We start from the raw sequence: 14,342 nt of genomic DNA, 5'->3' as shown, positions 1-14,342 counted from the left end.
GGTGGGTGCGTTGGACGGGGCACCAACGGACCGCGCGGCGGCGAGCATGGCAGTGGACGCCGCCTTTTGTGCCCGGGTGACGATCCAGGCTTCCTCCTGAAGAAGGAAGGACTGCGCCTGCAGAAAGGTCATGGCGCGGGTTCGACGCCGATATGGTGGAGATGCAGGAAGCAAACTTGTCGTTGAGGCCGCTCAGCAGGATGACGACGAGATCAGGGTTTGAAAGAGGAGAACCGAGTTCACGCAGGTTGTCCGCCAACTCCTTGAGCCGGCCGCAGTACGCGGTGATGGACATGTCGGCCTGATGGAGAGCATGGAGTTCCTGACGGAGGTGAACGGAGCGTTGAACGGCGTTTTCGAGGAACTGGTTGCAGATGGCGGTCCAGGCGGAGAGAGCCTCGTGGTCGGGCTGGATGATGACGTTGAGGAGGTCGGTGGAGAGGGTGGTGTAGAGCCACGAGATGATGCAGGTGTCAATCTCCATCCACTCGTGGTCATGGCGCATCTGGCGTGCTTCAGTGGTGCCATCAACATGATCGAGGAGGCCGAACTTGCGAAAGGCAATGTTGAAGAAGGAACGCCAGGTGCTGAAGTTTTGGAGGTGCCGAGGCCGAGAGGGACGGGGACGTGCGACTGGATGTTGAGGAGCTGCGCGTCGCCGCGGAGATGGCCACCGGCGCAAAGGGGTTGGCGCTGTCGTCGTCGGAGGTGACGCTGGATGCCATGGGAGGGAGAGGGAGAAGCAGCGGAAGGTAGGATCTTTAGGTGAATGATATCATGAAAGAGATGCAACGCAAGTTGTATTGATCTCTGATGCATACATATACAACCGGTGCAGCTCAACGTGCGCCAACGATTCCCGTGAAGAACGGATCATGGCGACGGGAGCGCGGGATGAGGGCGCAGGACCCGGACTAGTGTGATCTATCCAAACACCAAAAAACGTGTACGTGACTAGCCACTTTGACAGGAAGCATGGGCGTGGCAGACTGCAAGAACGCCGAGCCGCGCGAGGTGTTATCCGAAATGGGAAGGGCGCGTCTTGACACCTGACATGATTACGAAAGGTAACCGCACCAAAAAGACAAAAAAAAGTTACCAGAAGCATTACGGTTAACCGAACAATGTGATCAATTATGTGTGCACGTTTACAAGTTATTACCAGCCGGCAAGCGCACGGAAGCATCTAATGCAACAGTGATGGCGGCGCGACGATGCCAGGAGGAATGTGGACACGCTGGCGTACGCTAGCATCAATCAATTGGTCAAAGCAAAAACTGCATGCCGAAATTGACTGCATGGGGTGCATCCGTGCTTGAGCAACCAGCAACCGTGCCCATGGGTTTGACACCTACTACTACTACTAGGACTAAAGAAGAGCCGTGCCAAAAAGAAAAGCCCTGTCCCGGCCAGTCCATGGCTCGACGCATCTCGACCGTCGGATCCAGGCACCCAAGCCCTGGGCGAGAAGGGACAAGAGGATTTCCCAAGATGTTCGTCAGAGAAAAAAAGATGGAATTTTCCAAGACGGATCCATCAGCCGGTGCCGCGGGACAAGTTAAAAAATTCAGGCTGGGAGAGTGATGGGCCGAAAAGGCTACAACCAGAGCTACCACCTTGTTTACGCGCTACGAGTACGTGATTTACGTAACACGCATGTGCGTCCAGCACTTGCCAGTTGCCAAGACTCACCCCACCGCTTTCTCTTTAATTAATTATTAATTAACGCCGCGCTTCGCTGAACAAACTCCGAATCCTCCCTGTCCAGTGTCCACTATAAACAAACACGCAGGCCAAATCATACGCTTAAAATAAGCAGACGCTGACAAAAGAGCCGGTTCGCGATCACACCATCAAACGAAAAGGCAAACACTTCCAGAACCCTGCTTCCCCCGTGCTCCGTGAGACCACCAGGTGGGCCAGGCCGTCCCCAGGGTCCCGCCGCCCAGCGTCGCCGGCGATCAACGGCGGCGCTCTGACGGAGCCACGGAGGGGGCAGACATCAACAGGTTAAGATAAGGGGGGTTATGATAAACTAGCCGGCCTGCCTCTGCCTGGCCCCAACAACACTCTCCGGAGGGGTTAAAGTGAGCTAAACCGGATAGAGAAGTCAATGGGTGCGATGATGGCGAACGCCCCGGGCCCGCGGGCCGGGAGGAGAGAAAGAGAAGAGAACCCAACCCATGCCGGCGTTTTTGGTTGTATCTGCTCACTTTGTTCGCTGTGCTGGTGCTGGAGGCTGCTGTTGAAATGATGTGTGAGAAAAATATTATTGATTGGTTGGTGATTGGAAACTGTTGTTGAAGTAGTGTGAAAAAAAAACATGGAGGAGCAACGCAGCGAACGGGGTGGCTGTGTGCTGCCCCTCCGCGTCATCTCAGTCAGCTTCGCGGCGTGGCAGGGTGCCCAGGGGCCAGGACGGTGCGTTTTCTCAAATGCTATGCGGGCTAGGCTTCGGCCGCTCGGATTATAAAAACAACGGACGTGTTGGGTTCGATTTTGTTCGTTCTTTTCCTCAAGCTGCGAGTGCGAGGTGTTGTTTGCGAAGACGATATCGTGGTTGATTCCAGTCACCTGCCACACTAGGAGAACGGTGCTGTTTTTTTTTCTCTCTTTTTTTTTTTACTTTTTTTTAAGATGCAATCATGCAAAGAGACTTCATCATTGTAAGGCCCTACTTGATCTCCATACCAGAACGTGGACTTTCGCCCCACAATGACAGTCTCACAAGTTGTGTTTCTTTATCTTGTTGCCGGCCGCGGACTGCAAAAGGACCAAAATAAGCATCGTAGATATAATAGACCATTGACTATTTTATTAAAAAATGTTGACACATGAAAGCACCAATCCAGCCTTTTGAATCCAAACACCTACTTTTTACATCTAGCTGTGTTTATATGGAGGGAAAAGGGATGCGAAAAGTCACATCAGACACTGTGACATACTGTAGCACTTTTCATTTGTTTGTGGTAATTATTGTCCTGCCATGACCTAACTAGGCTCAAAAGATTCGTCTCGTCGTGTACATCAAAACTGTACAATTAGTTTTTTTATTTACCTATATTTAATGCTCCATGCATTCGTCATTTGCTATATTTAATGTTTCGATGTGATGTCGATGTGATGGAAAGTTTGGAAGGGGGGGAGTTTTTTTGGAACTAAGGCCCTGTTTAGATCTTTACAGGTTTTTGCAAAAAAGCCATAAACGCATTAAAGTGAAACGGAATCTTGCTAATTTGAAGTACTAAATGAAGTCTATTTACAAAACTTTTTGCATGGATGGGCTTTAAATCGCGAGACGATTCTAATGAGCCTACTTAATCCATGATTTGCAACAGTGAAGCTACAGTAACCATACGCTAATTATTAATTAAACATGGATTAATTAGCATCATTAGATTCGTCTCGCGATTTACAACCCATCTATGCAAAAAATTTTACAAATAGACTTCATTTAGTACTTCAAATGCCCTCTTTACATCTTTACACAATTTTGCAAAATGAACTAAACACCCCCTAAACACAGCCCCTACCGCTTTTAACAATTCATTTTTCAATGCAGCTTAAAAATCTTGTCGGATACTTCGATCCGAGCAGGACATAACTTGAACGGGACAATTCTGTTTGATCTTTAGCTTCTGGTCGTGCAGTTTTAAATGCGGGACTTCATTTTGTGCAACGGGCATGCTCAACATCAAATATGTTTGGACATGGAGTCAAGATGTCTAGGCTTGTACCTTTGTTCGAAGAGACCGTCCACTTGGTATCTACAAAAGTGAGAGGCCGTATGACATTGAGAAAAAGATTTGAGATAAGCCTTTTCAGTACAACACAAAAGGTTTTAGCTTTCAGAAGCCTACTTTTCTGCTTTGCTCTTTTATTTATAACACACCAGTGATGGCGTACAAATATGGAGCACGAAAAATACTGAAGCGCCACAAAAAAAGGTTCAGGAAAGCTAACAGGGAACTACGCTCTCTTTGCTTACTTACTGCAGAAAGCTATATGCAACTGAGGCCATGTTTAGTTCCCAAAAATTTTCAAGATTTCCTATCATATCGAATTGTTGGACATATGCATAGAGAATTACATATAATTTAAAACATTAACTAATTGTACAATTTAGCTATAAATGATGAAATAAATCTTTTAAACATAATTAGTTCATGATTGGATACTAATTACCAAATAAAAATGAAAGTATTACAATAGCCGAACTCAAAAAATTTCGTGAACTAAACACGCCCCGAAGCATGGTCCCCGTGTAATTTGTTCCAAAAAAAAAAACAGTGGTCAACCAGGCAACCAAGCTTATCAACGCCGTGGAAGTAAGGTGCCGTTTCCCCCGCGACCCCCTTTGATGGCAGTTCGGCCAAAACCAAAACTCGTGGAAACGAGACAAAACAGCCGTCCTTTTTGGATGGCGATGCCCAGGAACCTCTCGGGCTCCTGCGTCAACAACATGTCAAGGGTCCTAGCAATTGCTGCCGTTGGTCGCCGTCCACTAGCTAGCCCCTCTCCGTCTCTCGGATACTGATGTACCCGGCGGCGGCGCCCACAGCAGGCCCTGGTTATCCTCATCATCCGACCGACGCACGTCCTACTCTACGCAGACCCTCTCGCGTCAGCCTATCCGCACTCGGAGTCCTCAATCTCCATCCTCAAAAAGAAATATTCATACCTGTCATAAAGATTCTATCTTTTATATTCAGTTTCGCTATACCCATTTATACTCTATATCTCTTATCTATCTCAACTACCATCTGATGGGGTCCACATGTCACCCTCTCGCTCATTTTTTACTCCAACCGTGCCCTGTCTCCCCGCGTCTCTCTCCCTCGACTCCTCCGTCTTTCTCTCTCTCTCCGTCGAGCGGCGCCCCTCCTCCCTCCCCTCCGACATCTCCTCATCCCGCATCCCCTCCTCCGACGGCGGCGGAGCTCCAGCTACCTCGGCACGGCGGCGTCGGGCGGGGAGGCGAGCGGCGCACGGCGGCGCTCGTACTCCGCGGCGGCGAGGCGATGGCGAGTGGCGGCATCAGGACCCGGCGGCGGCAGCGCGGCCAGCACGAGGGGGGCGGCCCCTGCGCGCGGCGTGGCCGGCAAAGGGCCTCCCCGTGGCCGGACAGCGGCCCCGGCGGGCCACGACGGCGCGCGCGCCGGAGCCCGCAAAGAGACGGGCGCGCGCGTCCTCCCATGGCGGCGGCCGGCGGCGCGCGGAGCTCGGCCGCGACTCGACCGGCGGCGCACTGAGCTCCAGACGACGCACGCGGTGGCCGGGCACACGCCAGGACGACGTCGACGTCCGCCACCGTCCTCCTCCCATGGCCGGCCCGGCCTCCCTGGCCTCGATCCGGCCGCCCCTCCTTCTGCTCGACCGTCGGCCGCTGATTTGTGGGCACGGCGGGATCTGGGCCGGCGCGCTTTGGCCGACGCGCGTCGCCACCTCCTCCCTCGCGGCTTGGCAGCGGCCCCGACGGCCGCCTCCCTCCTCGACGGCGTGCTTGAGCCCCAGCGGCGGTGCGGCCGGCCAGCTCCAGCGGTTCCCGGCGGGGCTCCAGCGGTTCCCGGCGGGGCCCCTGGAGCTCGCCGGCCGCAGAGCTCGGCAGCCTCGGAGCTCGCCGGCCTCGGAGCTCGGCGGATCTGCGGCGGCCATCGGGCGGCGAGCGGGGGCGGGGGCGGTTTGCGGCGGGCGGCGGACGGAGCATTAGCAGCGGCGAGATCTCCGGGCGTGACGGTGGTCAGCGTCCTCCGACGGCGGTGTCCGAGGCGAGGCGCGCGACGGTGTTTCCGAGATGAGGTGGGGCCGAGCAGGATTGCCTGGATTGCGCTCAATTTGGCGGAACCGATTGCTCTCGTGGCTTTTAGCGGAGGCTTTACAGCAACCGCCGCAGCTCATTTTTCCTCTTTCCGGTAATCCAGTATGGGATACCGGATCCCAATGCAGACAGCCTTAGACTGTCTGCACTGGGTGCGCTAAAGCACCCGGTACGCCACATTTCAGTACCGCTATGGAGGAAAAAGCCCCGCAGCGGGGGACGGTAACCCGTCCGCAATCGTCCCGGACGGCCGCCGGCACGCCATATACAGCACGGTACGGCTGGGACACCAAACTGCCATGAGCTTGCCCCGTCGTCGTTCCCGCGGCCGTCACCAACCGGATCTGGGAGTGAGCGAGCCACGGGCCTGAAGCGTCCCCTCATAAGAGAAGACTTAAATGTGTTACAAACATCAGTCCCAGGAGGCTGATGACACATTTATTACATCAGATGGTTCATTACCGTACAACTCTACGCGGTAGTGAGCAGAGAAACGCCACTATCGCGAGGATTACAATCCACACACATGCAACGATATTAAAAACAAATTGAAAATCATCAGAGTCTGGCGCCATGCAGTATCTCCTGCGGGTGACCCTAATCCACAGGCAAGGCTGGGTATAGAACGATAACCCTACTCGGCGTCGTCTGGTACGAAGTCTGGGTCTTCTTCTGTAAAAAGTAAGAAAGGGGTGAGTACAAACGTATTCAGCAAGTCCAACCACACCCACGGAGGGGGTTATATCAGAACAACATGCTCAGGTAAAACAAGGATAAGGTTACGGTTTAATTTGCGGAAAGCTAAATTTTATGCAGGAGTTCGTTTAGCCGAAAACATTTCAAAACCCAGTTTTTGTAATGAGTAACACGGAGTTCAAGTTTTAAACTGCTACCGGACTCCCCGTCCGTCGTAGCACACGGCACGACTGCCGGACACAATTCCAAAACAACTCACGCTAGCCCAACCCAAGATAAACACTAGTTGTGAGACCACACCGTAACTCGCCCAGTACCGTGGGCACGGCTATTCGAATAGATTCTTAACTCTGCAGAGGTGTGCAACTTTACCCACAAGTGGGGTACCACAACACGATCACCTTAGTGTCGGTGCAGATCCCAACAAAGCCATTCCCCACCTTAGCTAGACCTGACTAGCCATCACGGGATGCACCAAGGGGTCATCGACCTTTCACCTAGGTTTAACCGGGGCATAAGTCATTCGGGACTTATCCCTTCTCCTTAGTCACCCGTTGCTCTCAGCTCTCCTGATGGCTATCAGACTAACTAGTGGGATTTATGCTAAGCCATTCGGTATAATAAATGGTGGTGGGAGCGGTGCTGGGAGCTCGGAGAGAAGGGGCACAAGGGCGGTGTGGCTCGTGGTGGTGGTTGTGCAGCTCGGGGGTGCCCTTCGGCCCCTTTTATAGGCGGCCAAGGCGGTGGAGATGGAAGAGGGGCGGTGGCCGGCGGGGCAAGCTCTGAGGGCGGTGTTAATGGTGTGGGGGTGGGTGCTGCTGGAGTGGTTACGTCGCCGGGGTGGTGTAGCGTTGACGCGGTGAGTGTGCCGAGGCGAGCACAGGTGACGCGACGCCTCGGGCAGGCGGCGCTGTGCGGGCGTCAACAGCGGGGGCGTGTCTGCGCAGCGGAGCGGCGAGGGCGGAACGCAAGCGGCGGGCGGCCGCGGCTCGATGATGCGGCCGGCGACGGGACGCGTTGTCGGCTCAGCGGGCAGCGGCGAGCGGCGCGGCGGTGCACGTGGGGCGCAGGGCGAGCGGGACCGGGCGGCGTGGTGCCGCGCGCGGGAGCGCGGCCAGGCGGCCGTGGCATGGCGTAGGCACGCGCACGGCTCGGGGCGCCGCGGCGTGGCGTGCACATGGGCGTGCGAGGCGGGTCGGGGTGTGTGGGCTAGGCAGGCGGGGCGCACAACGAGGAGGCGCGCGCGGGCAGGCAGCTTTCGGGGGCCGGCAGCACGCTGCTCTGCAGCGTGGGGGGCGAGGTCGGGTACCGGGCCGACGGCGTGCGCACGGCCGAGCGGCCGGGTCGAGGGCGAGCGTGCGCGGGAGGCGTCGGGCCGGTGCGTGCGCGGTAGAGGGAAGAAAGAGAGGGAAGGAAGGGAGGAGGGAAAAAGAAAAGAAGAAAAGAAATGGAAAATGGGAAAAAGAAAAGAAAATGAAAAAGGAAAGGAGGGGAGAGAGAGAAAAAGGAGAGACGCGTCGGAGCCGACCGCGGCGAAAGGTCGCGCGTGGCCGATCGGCGCGAGATGGGACGGCGCCGAGGAAAAAGAGGGAGGGTATGGGCGGTGGAAAAAGATGGAACGGATGTCAGGGCAGCGTAAATTCGGGAATTAGGTCTTGAGCTCAACGATGAAAAAGAGTTTTGAAAAACAATATTATTATTAGCGCGTGTTTTATTTTGGTATATTTTTCGGGATGTCGCCGGCGTTGACCACGAAGCCAGAGAGAGAGCGCTTTGCAGCTTGCTGGAGCCCGCGCGCCGAGGCCGCCTGCCGGGGATAGAGAGGGGCGGATCCGACCGCCGCCGCCCCAAATTGAGGGAGGAGGAGGGAGCAGGGCTGTCCTGCGGCAGGCCTCGCGCGCCGGCAGCGCTGCAGCGCCAAGCTTCACGTCGCCGCTCCGTGTCGCCCGCCCGCGCCGCATCTCCGCCCAGCCCCGGTCGCCGCGCCCCGGCCGCGACGCCGCACGCGGGCCTCGCCGCCACCCGCTGGCCGCGGCGCCGCTACGCCGCGCGCGGGCCTCTCCACCGCCATAGCCTCGTGGCAGAGCTCGGGCAGCAGAGGGAGCACATGAGGGCGAACGCCGACTGGCATGGCCTCGGGCCTCGGCAGAGCTTGGCCGCCGGCGACCGCAGAGAAAGGAGGGGGAGAGAGAGGACAGAGGAGGAGGACGCGGCCATGGACGGGGGCGGGGCCGGCGGGGCTCGCGGGCTCCAGAGGCGGCGATGGCCCCACGCGCAGCAACCCTGTCCGGATCCGGCCCCCGCCGCTGGAGGGAGAGGCCGGGTCCCTCCCCTTCGCCGGTCACCGCCGTCGGTCACCGTTGGAGGCCGTGCACGCCGTCACGCCGGAGAGGAGGGGCGCCGGGGAGAGAGAGGGCGCCAGGAAGGACGGGCGGCGCCGGGGAGAAGGGTCGCGGGGCGGCAGCGCCGCCGTACAGGCGCGTCGAGAAGAGAGGGGAGGGAGGAAAGAGAAGAGGGGGGCGACGACCGACGGGTCACGGGTGGGTGGGAAGGTTGGGATAAAATATAAAACAGTGAATGACATGTGGGCCCTGTGGTGTGGTAGTTAGAATAGAGGACAAGATATAGAGTGTGACGGGTGCGGAAAAACTGAGTATAGAGTGAGAATATTGATGATCAGGACATAATATTCTTTTTAGAGGTTGGATTTAGAGTATGACGAGTGTAGACAGTCTTAGTACGAAACCGCAGTAGTTGAATGTAACGCAGATTTAAAAAAAATAGAGAGAAAGATATACCAAACCTAAACCAAATTCAAAAATGTTCTCAAATCATAAGTATGAATCACATGTGTGGCTATAAGATGGTCGCATGATAATCTTTCAAAAAAAAAGACGGTCGCATGATGCCCTTTCACCAAGGGTGTGTTTAGATCCTAATCAGAAAACTAATTATAGATATCGTCTGTAAACTACGAGATGAATCTAATGAGCCTAATTAATTCATCATTAGAGCATGTGTATTGTTCAAAAACTTAAATGTTCAAAAATAATTAGTGTCTAATCACGTCATAATTAGGCTCATTAGATTCGTCTCGCGATTTATAGTCCATTTGTATAATACGATTTATTTTTTAACTATATTTAGTACACAATATAAGCGATTTATAAAAATTTTGTATTTTGTGTTCTAGGATTTAAACAAGACCCCAATCGCACATGGACGCGAGGAGGGGCAAGTTGCTTTACGAGCTGACGGTACATGAGGTTCCAGCAGAAGCACCAGAATTCCATTACAAGCAACGCAATCAAAGCAGGTGCCGGCCGCTCGATCACTCCCTGCAAACAGTGCACGCCCCCAACCCTCGCTCCAAAAACGAAAATGAAAAATCGCAGGAAAACCCCAAGAATATTAGCCCCCGCGCTACACGACAAGGTGCCTGCCGGGCTGGGCGCCACGCTTGACTCCACTAGCGGAGATGCTCATCCCGTCCGCCGCCTGCGGCCACATGTACGGCGGCGATCGCTACACGGCACCCCTCACCTCACCGCCCCGGTGAGCTTCACCTTCCCCCACTTAATGCCACCGCTCTCTCTTGGCTTGGCTTCCCTTCCTTTATCCCCCGTCTTCCCCTTCTCTCTCTCGCTCTCGCTCTCGTCAGACGCCGTCCCTAGTTTGCTTCCCTCACAAGCACCCAGGCGGAGCGAACCAGCCGGCGACGACCGGTGGTTGCCGCCGCGGTCGCCCCCGCGATTTTTACTCGCGGCTGCTCGGTTCGTGGGCTCCGGTAGCGCGCTGCGATCCTCTCGGCCACGGACCTTTCTGCGGGAGTGAAGATTCCGGTATGGAGGTGGAGGCGACGCCCACGACGGCCGTGTCGTCTTCCGGCGGCGCCGCGCAGCTGCCGCCGCCCGGCCCGCCCGCCAAGAAGAAGCGTGCCCTCCCCGGCATGCCAGGTGATTGATCTTTTCTATTTTGTTTAGTCGTCTAGTAGTCCGTGGTGCGCGCCGGGGGTCTAGCTCTTTGTCGTGATCGATGGCGACGGTGCCGTGGCTGATGGCGGCGGCGGCGGTGGTGGTGGTGCAGATCCTGACGCGGAGGTGATCGCGCTGTCGCCCAAGACGCTGCTGGCGACGAACCGGTTCGTGTGCGAGATCTGCAACAAGGGGTTCCAGCGGGACCAGAACCTGCAGCTCCACCGCCGGGGCCACAACCTCCCCTGGAAGCTGCGGCAGCGGAGCGGCAAGGAGGCCCGGAAGCGGGTGTACGTCTGCCCGGAGCCCAGCTGCGTGCACCACGACCCGTCGCGCGCGCTCGGCGACCTCACCGGCATCAAGAAGCACTTCTGTCGGAAGCACGGCGAGAAGAAGTGGAAGTGCGACAAGTGCTCCAAGAAGTACGCCGTGCAGTCGGACTGGAAGGCGCACGTCAAGACCTGCGGCTCCCGGGAGTACCGCTGCGACTGCGGCACCCTCTTCTCTAGGTCCGTCCGGCGGCCACACCTCCTCAATCTGCTCTCCCTCTCCGGTCCCCCTTCCTCCTCATCAATTGCTCCTCCACCCACCAATTCCGTTGACTGACTCGTGGTTCGCCGTGTGCCCGATGCAGGAGGGACAGCTTCATCACCCACCGCGCCTTCTGCGACGCGCTCGCCGAGGAGAGCGCCAAGGCGCGCGCGGAGGCGCCTCCCGCCGACGACGACGGGGGCTCGGCGGCCGCCGTCGGTCCGCCGCCGGCTGCCCCGCCAACTCAGGCGCCAGTACCTGCCGCGCCGGCGCAGCTGCGGCAGCAACCGCCCCCGCCGCCGCCTGCTCCTCACCGTGCGGAGCAACGTAATGGTCAGTCCTCTTCTATGCTTATCTCCTAGTCCTAGCTGTGTGCTTGTCTTGTTGTGGTCAAATTCGATAGTCCTTGTAGCAAGCAGTACACCTTCAATGCATGTTTGGGTTTGGAATGTCCCCAGAGCCAGGGTGAAGCGCTGCATTCTTGCACGCGTCTCGGAACTCGATCACACCATTTTCACATGCTGCCGCCATGACTTCACAGTTCACACGAGGGAGATGGCGGCGGGGATGGATTGTTCTTGGTTTCTTTCTGGGATCATGCAAACGTGCTTCTGATTACGACATCCACCGCGGCTTTTCTGAACTTCTCAGAACATTGAATCAGATGATAAAAAAGTGTGCCCACGAACACATGGAAAAGATCCCGTCATGGCGCTCGTTGCTTTCTGCATCGGTCTCTTTATTGCTCGGGCTTTTAGCGCTTTACAATTTACAGTAACCAATCCGGTCTCGTGATTTGCTAATGCTTTGTTGCAATGCATGCAGAGCCGGAGACCAAGGCGCCTGAGCCCACTCAGCTCGCGCCGCCGCCGCCCTCTCCGGCGGCGGCGGTGCCGGTGCTTTCGCATAATTCAGTCACCGCTGCGAATGTCAGCGCCAGCAGCAGCAGCAGCAGCGTCGCAGGGACATCGCAGGGCCTGATCGGCGGCATGTTCGCACCGTCGTCGATGGCCCCAGCGCCGCAGTTCCCGGACCTCGGCGGCGGGGTTGGGCGCCCGGAGCGCGCGATGCCTGGCAAGCCCCCATCACTGTGCCTCGCCACGGACGCGTCGTCCTCGATCTTCTCGGCACCAGTAGCCGCCGACCGGCAACAATTCGCACCGCCGCCGCCGCCTTCCCCGTCGCCGCACATGTCCGCCACCGCGTTGCTCCAGAAGGCCGCGCAGATGGGCGCCACGTCGTCGACCTCCTCGTTCCTCCGCGGGCTGGGTCTCGACGCATCCTCGCCCTCGCCGGGGGCCTCGTCATCCGGGCAGCAGCACCACCACGACGCCATGCAAGTGTCGCTCCCGGAGACGTCGCTGCAGCAATGGCCCCCGCGGTTGGAGCAGGAGCCGGCGCCGATGCTGTCGGCCGGGCTCGGCCTCAGCCTGCCGTACGACTCCACCGGCGCTCCGGTGTGCCTGCCGGAGCTCATGATGGGCCAGTCGTCGCTGTTCGGCGGCAAGCCGGCTACCCTGGACTTCCTGGGGCTCGGGATGAGCCCGACCGGCGCGTCGGCAGGCAGAGGGCTCCCCACGTTCATGCTGCCAATCGGCGGTGCTGTCGGGATGGCTGGGACCGGCGCCGGCGCCGCCGAGACGTTCGTCGCCGGCCGTGGCCCGCAGGCGACGCCGTGGGAGAGGAATCCGAGCACCTCGCCCATCCTGTAGCACCACTAGCAAGCTAGCTACTCCTAGCTAGCAAGTAGTGCAAGCACTGAACCCCAGCCCCGAGCGCTGTGATTTTGGGGAAAGGAAGGAAGGATCGTCGGAGGAGACAAACAGTAAACGCCAGGTTCGATTAGCAGCTAGAGTCTCCCGCTGTCTGTTCTCGCTGTTCTTTTGTTTCTTTTTAGCTGAAAGGATCATCTTCGTCTCAGTTCTTTCTGTTCTGCTCTCGGCTCTTCTCTCGCCCTTGTCGCACGCCCTTGTCTCTTCCCGATTGTTTCCATGCGCGTGTCGTCTAGCTGATCGCTGCCTCCTCGGCATTTAATCGCGGCGCTGTGGGGTGGGGGCAACGCAGAAGTGGATCGCGAAATTAAATGGGAATTGGTGCCGCCTGGGACACGATTCCGCAGCAGGCGATGATGAACATTCAGGCTGGCTCCCCTGAATGGTCTTTAAGCGTCCGTGTCATCAGGCTGACGCCGTTCCTCCTCTCCCTGTATCAATGCCGGCTCTGTGGCGCCAGGTACATGCATGTCGGGCTGGGCATTCGGGAGGAACCGAACCGTTCCTCGGTTCTTACAGAATTTCGGTTCCTAGATACTCCCTCCTTCCCCGTTTATAAGGCATACATGTATATCAAGATTCAAACCTTCTCATCTTTGACCAATAATTTGACTATTAAATTTTTATTTTTATAATGCAAATTTCACATGATTGGATTCATAATCAAACATAGTTTACAATGATTATAAGTTTATAATCAAAAGTGATATAATATATGATAAATAAATGGTCAAAGTGTTGTTTAGAAGACCGTGTCATGTTCCACCATGCCTTATAAACGGGAAAGGAGGGAGTAATAGGTACCGATCGGTTCTTTTTAGAGGCAGGAACCGAACAACTTCGGTTTCGGGTAGTTCGGTTCGGTTCCGGTACTTACCGAAGGAACCAAAGTTTCGAGATGGCATCAACAACAGCTCATTCAATAGCAAATTTTAACAGCACCTCCTCTAATTTTAGCACAAATTTAAACATCAATTCAAACAAGCAACAGTAGCATTATAGCATTATAGTAGCAGCATTACATCAATTCAAACAAGCAAAAGCAACGGTAGCATTATAGTAGCAGCAAGTATTACAGTACAACACAGATGTTTTTGTAGCAGTCCAGCAGTCCAACTCAGTAGCAAGCAATCAAGCATTACACAGCAACTCTGCAAGCACCAAGCACCAGCAGTCCAGCATTACACAACAACTCAGCAAGCACCAAGCACCAGCAGTCCAGCAAGCACCAAGAACCAGCATCTTCAGACTTCAGTAGTTCAGTCAGTCCTTCACAATCACAAGTTGAAATATTATTTGCAAACTGAAATTTTTCCAATCTTGATGTACCACCCCTAATGAATTTAACCGCAGCCCGCACACGCTTGATAGATTGGTCTACTTCTTTCAAACCATCTTGGACAATCAAGTTAATTATATGTGTAGCACATCTCATGTGAAGATACTTGCCCTCTGCTATGCTAGTTTTCAAACTATTCATTTGTCTTCTCAAATAAGAAACACCACTATCATTTGCACTTGCATTATCTACCGTTACTGTCATTATTTTGT

At 55.7% G+C, this 14,342-nt stretch overlaps 1 protein-coding gene across 1 annotated transcript; it reads left to right on the top strand.

The window, feature by feature from the left end:
* The first annotated feature begins 10,119 nt into the window (after positions 1-10,119).
* Positions 10,120-12,971, top strand: LOC120691812 (zinc finger protein ENHYDROUS-like). Its single transcript, XM_039975006.1, has 4 exons — positions 10,120-10,470; positions 10,601-10,997; positions 11,123-11,352; positions 11,845-12,971. The coding sequence occupies exons 1-4, from the start codon at positions 10,359-10,361 to the stop codon at positions 12,729-12,731; spliced, it is 1,626 nt and encodes a 541-aa protein (XP_039830940.1). The 5' UTR covers positions 10,120-10,358; the 3' UTR covers positions 12,732-12,971.
* Positions 12,972-14,342: the final 1,371 nt, after the last annotated feature.

Source organism: Panicum virgatum, chromosome 9N, assembly GCF_016808335.1.
Source record: "Panicum virgatum strain AP13 chromosome 9N, P.virgatum_v5, whole genome shotgun sequence".
Taxonomy (NCBI): Eukaryota; Viridiplantae; Streptophyta; class Magnoliopsida; order Poales; family Poaceae; genus Panicum; species Panicum virgatum.
The sequence above is the reverse complement of the archived record's forward strand: the minus strand, read 5'-3'. Positions and strand labels throughout refer to the sequence as shown.

Excerpts from the sequence above, each read along its gene's own strand:
- LOC120691812 (XM_039975006.1), top strand. The coding sequence starts at position 10,359 with ATGGAGGTGGAGGCGACGCCCACGACGGCCGTGTCGTCTTCCGGCGGC. Across the intron at positions 10,471-10,600 it reads TGCCCTCCCCGGCATGCCAG|ATCCTGACGCGGAGGTGATC; the intron begins GTGATTGATCTT and ends GTGGTGGTGCAG. Across the intron at positions 10,998-11,122 it reads TGCGGCACCCTCTTCTCTAG|GAGGGACAGCTTCATCACCC; the intron begins GTCCGTCCGGCG and ends TGCCCGATGCAG.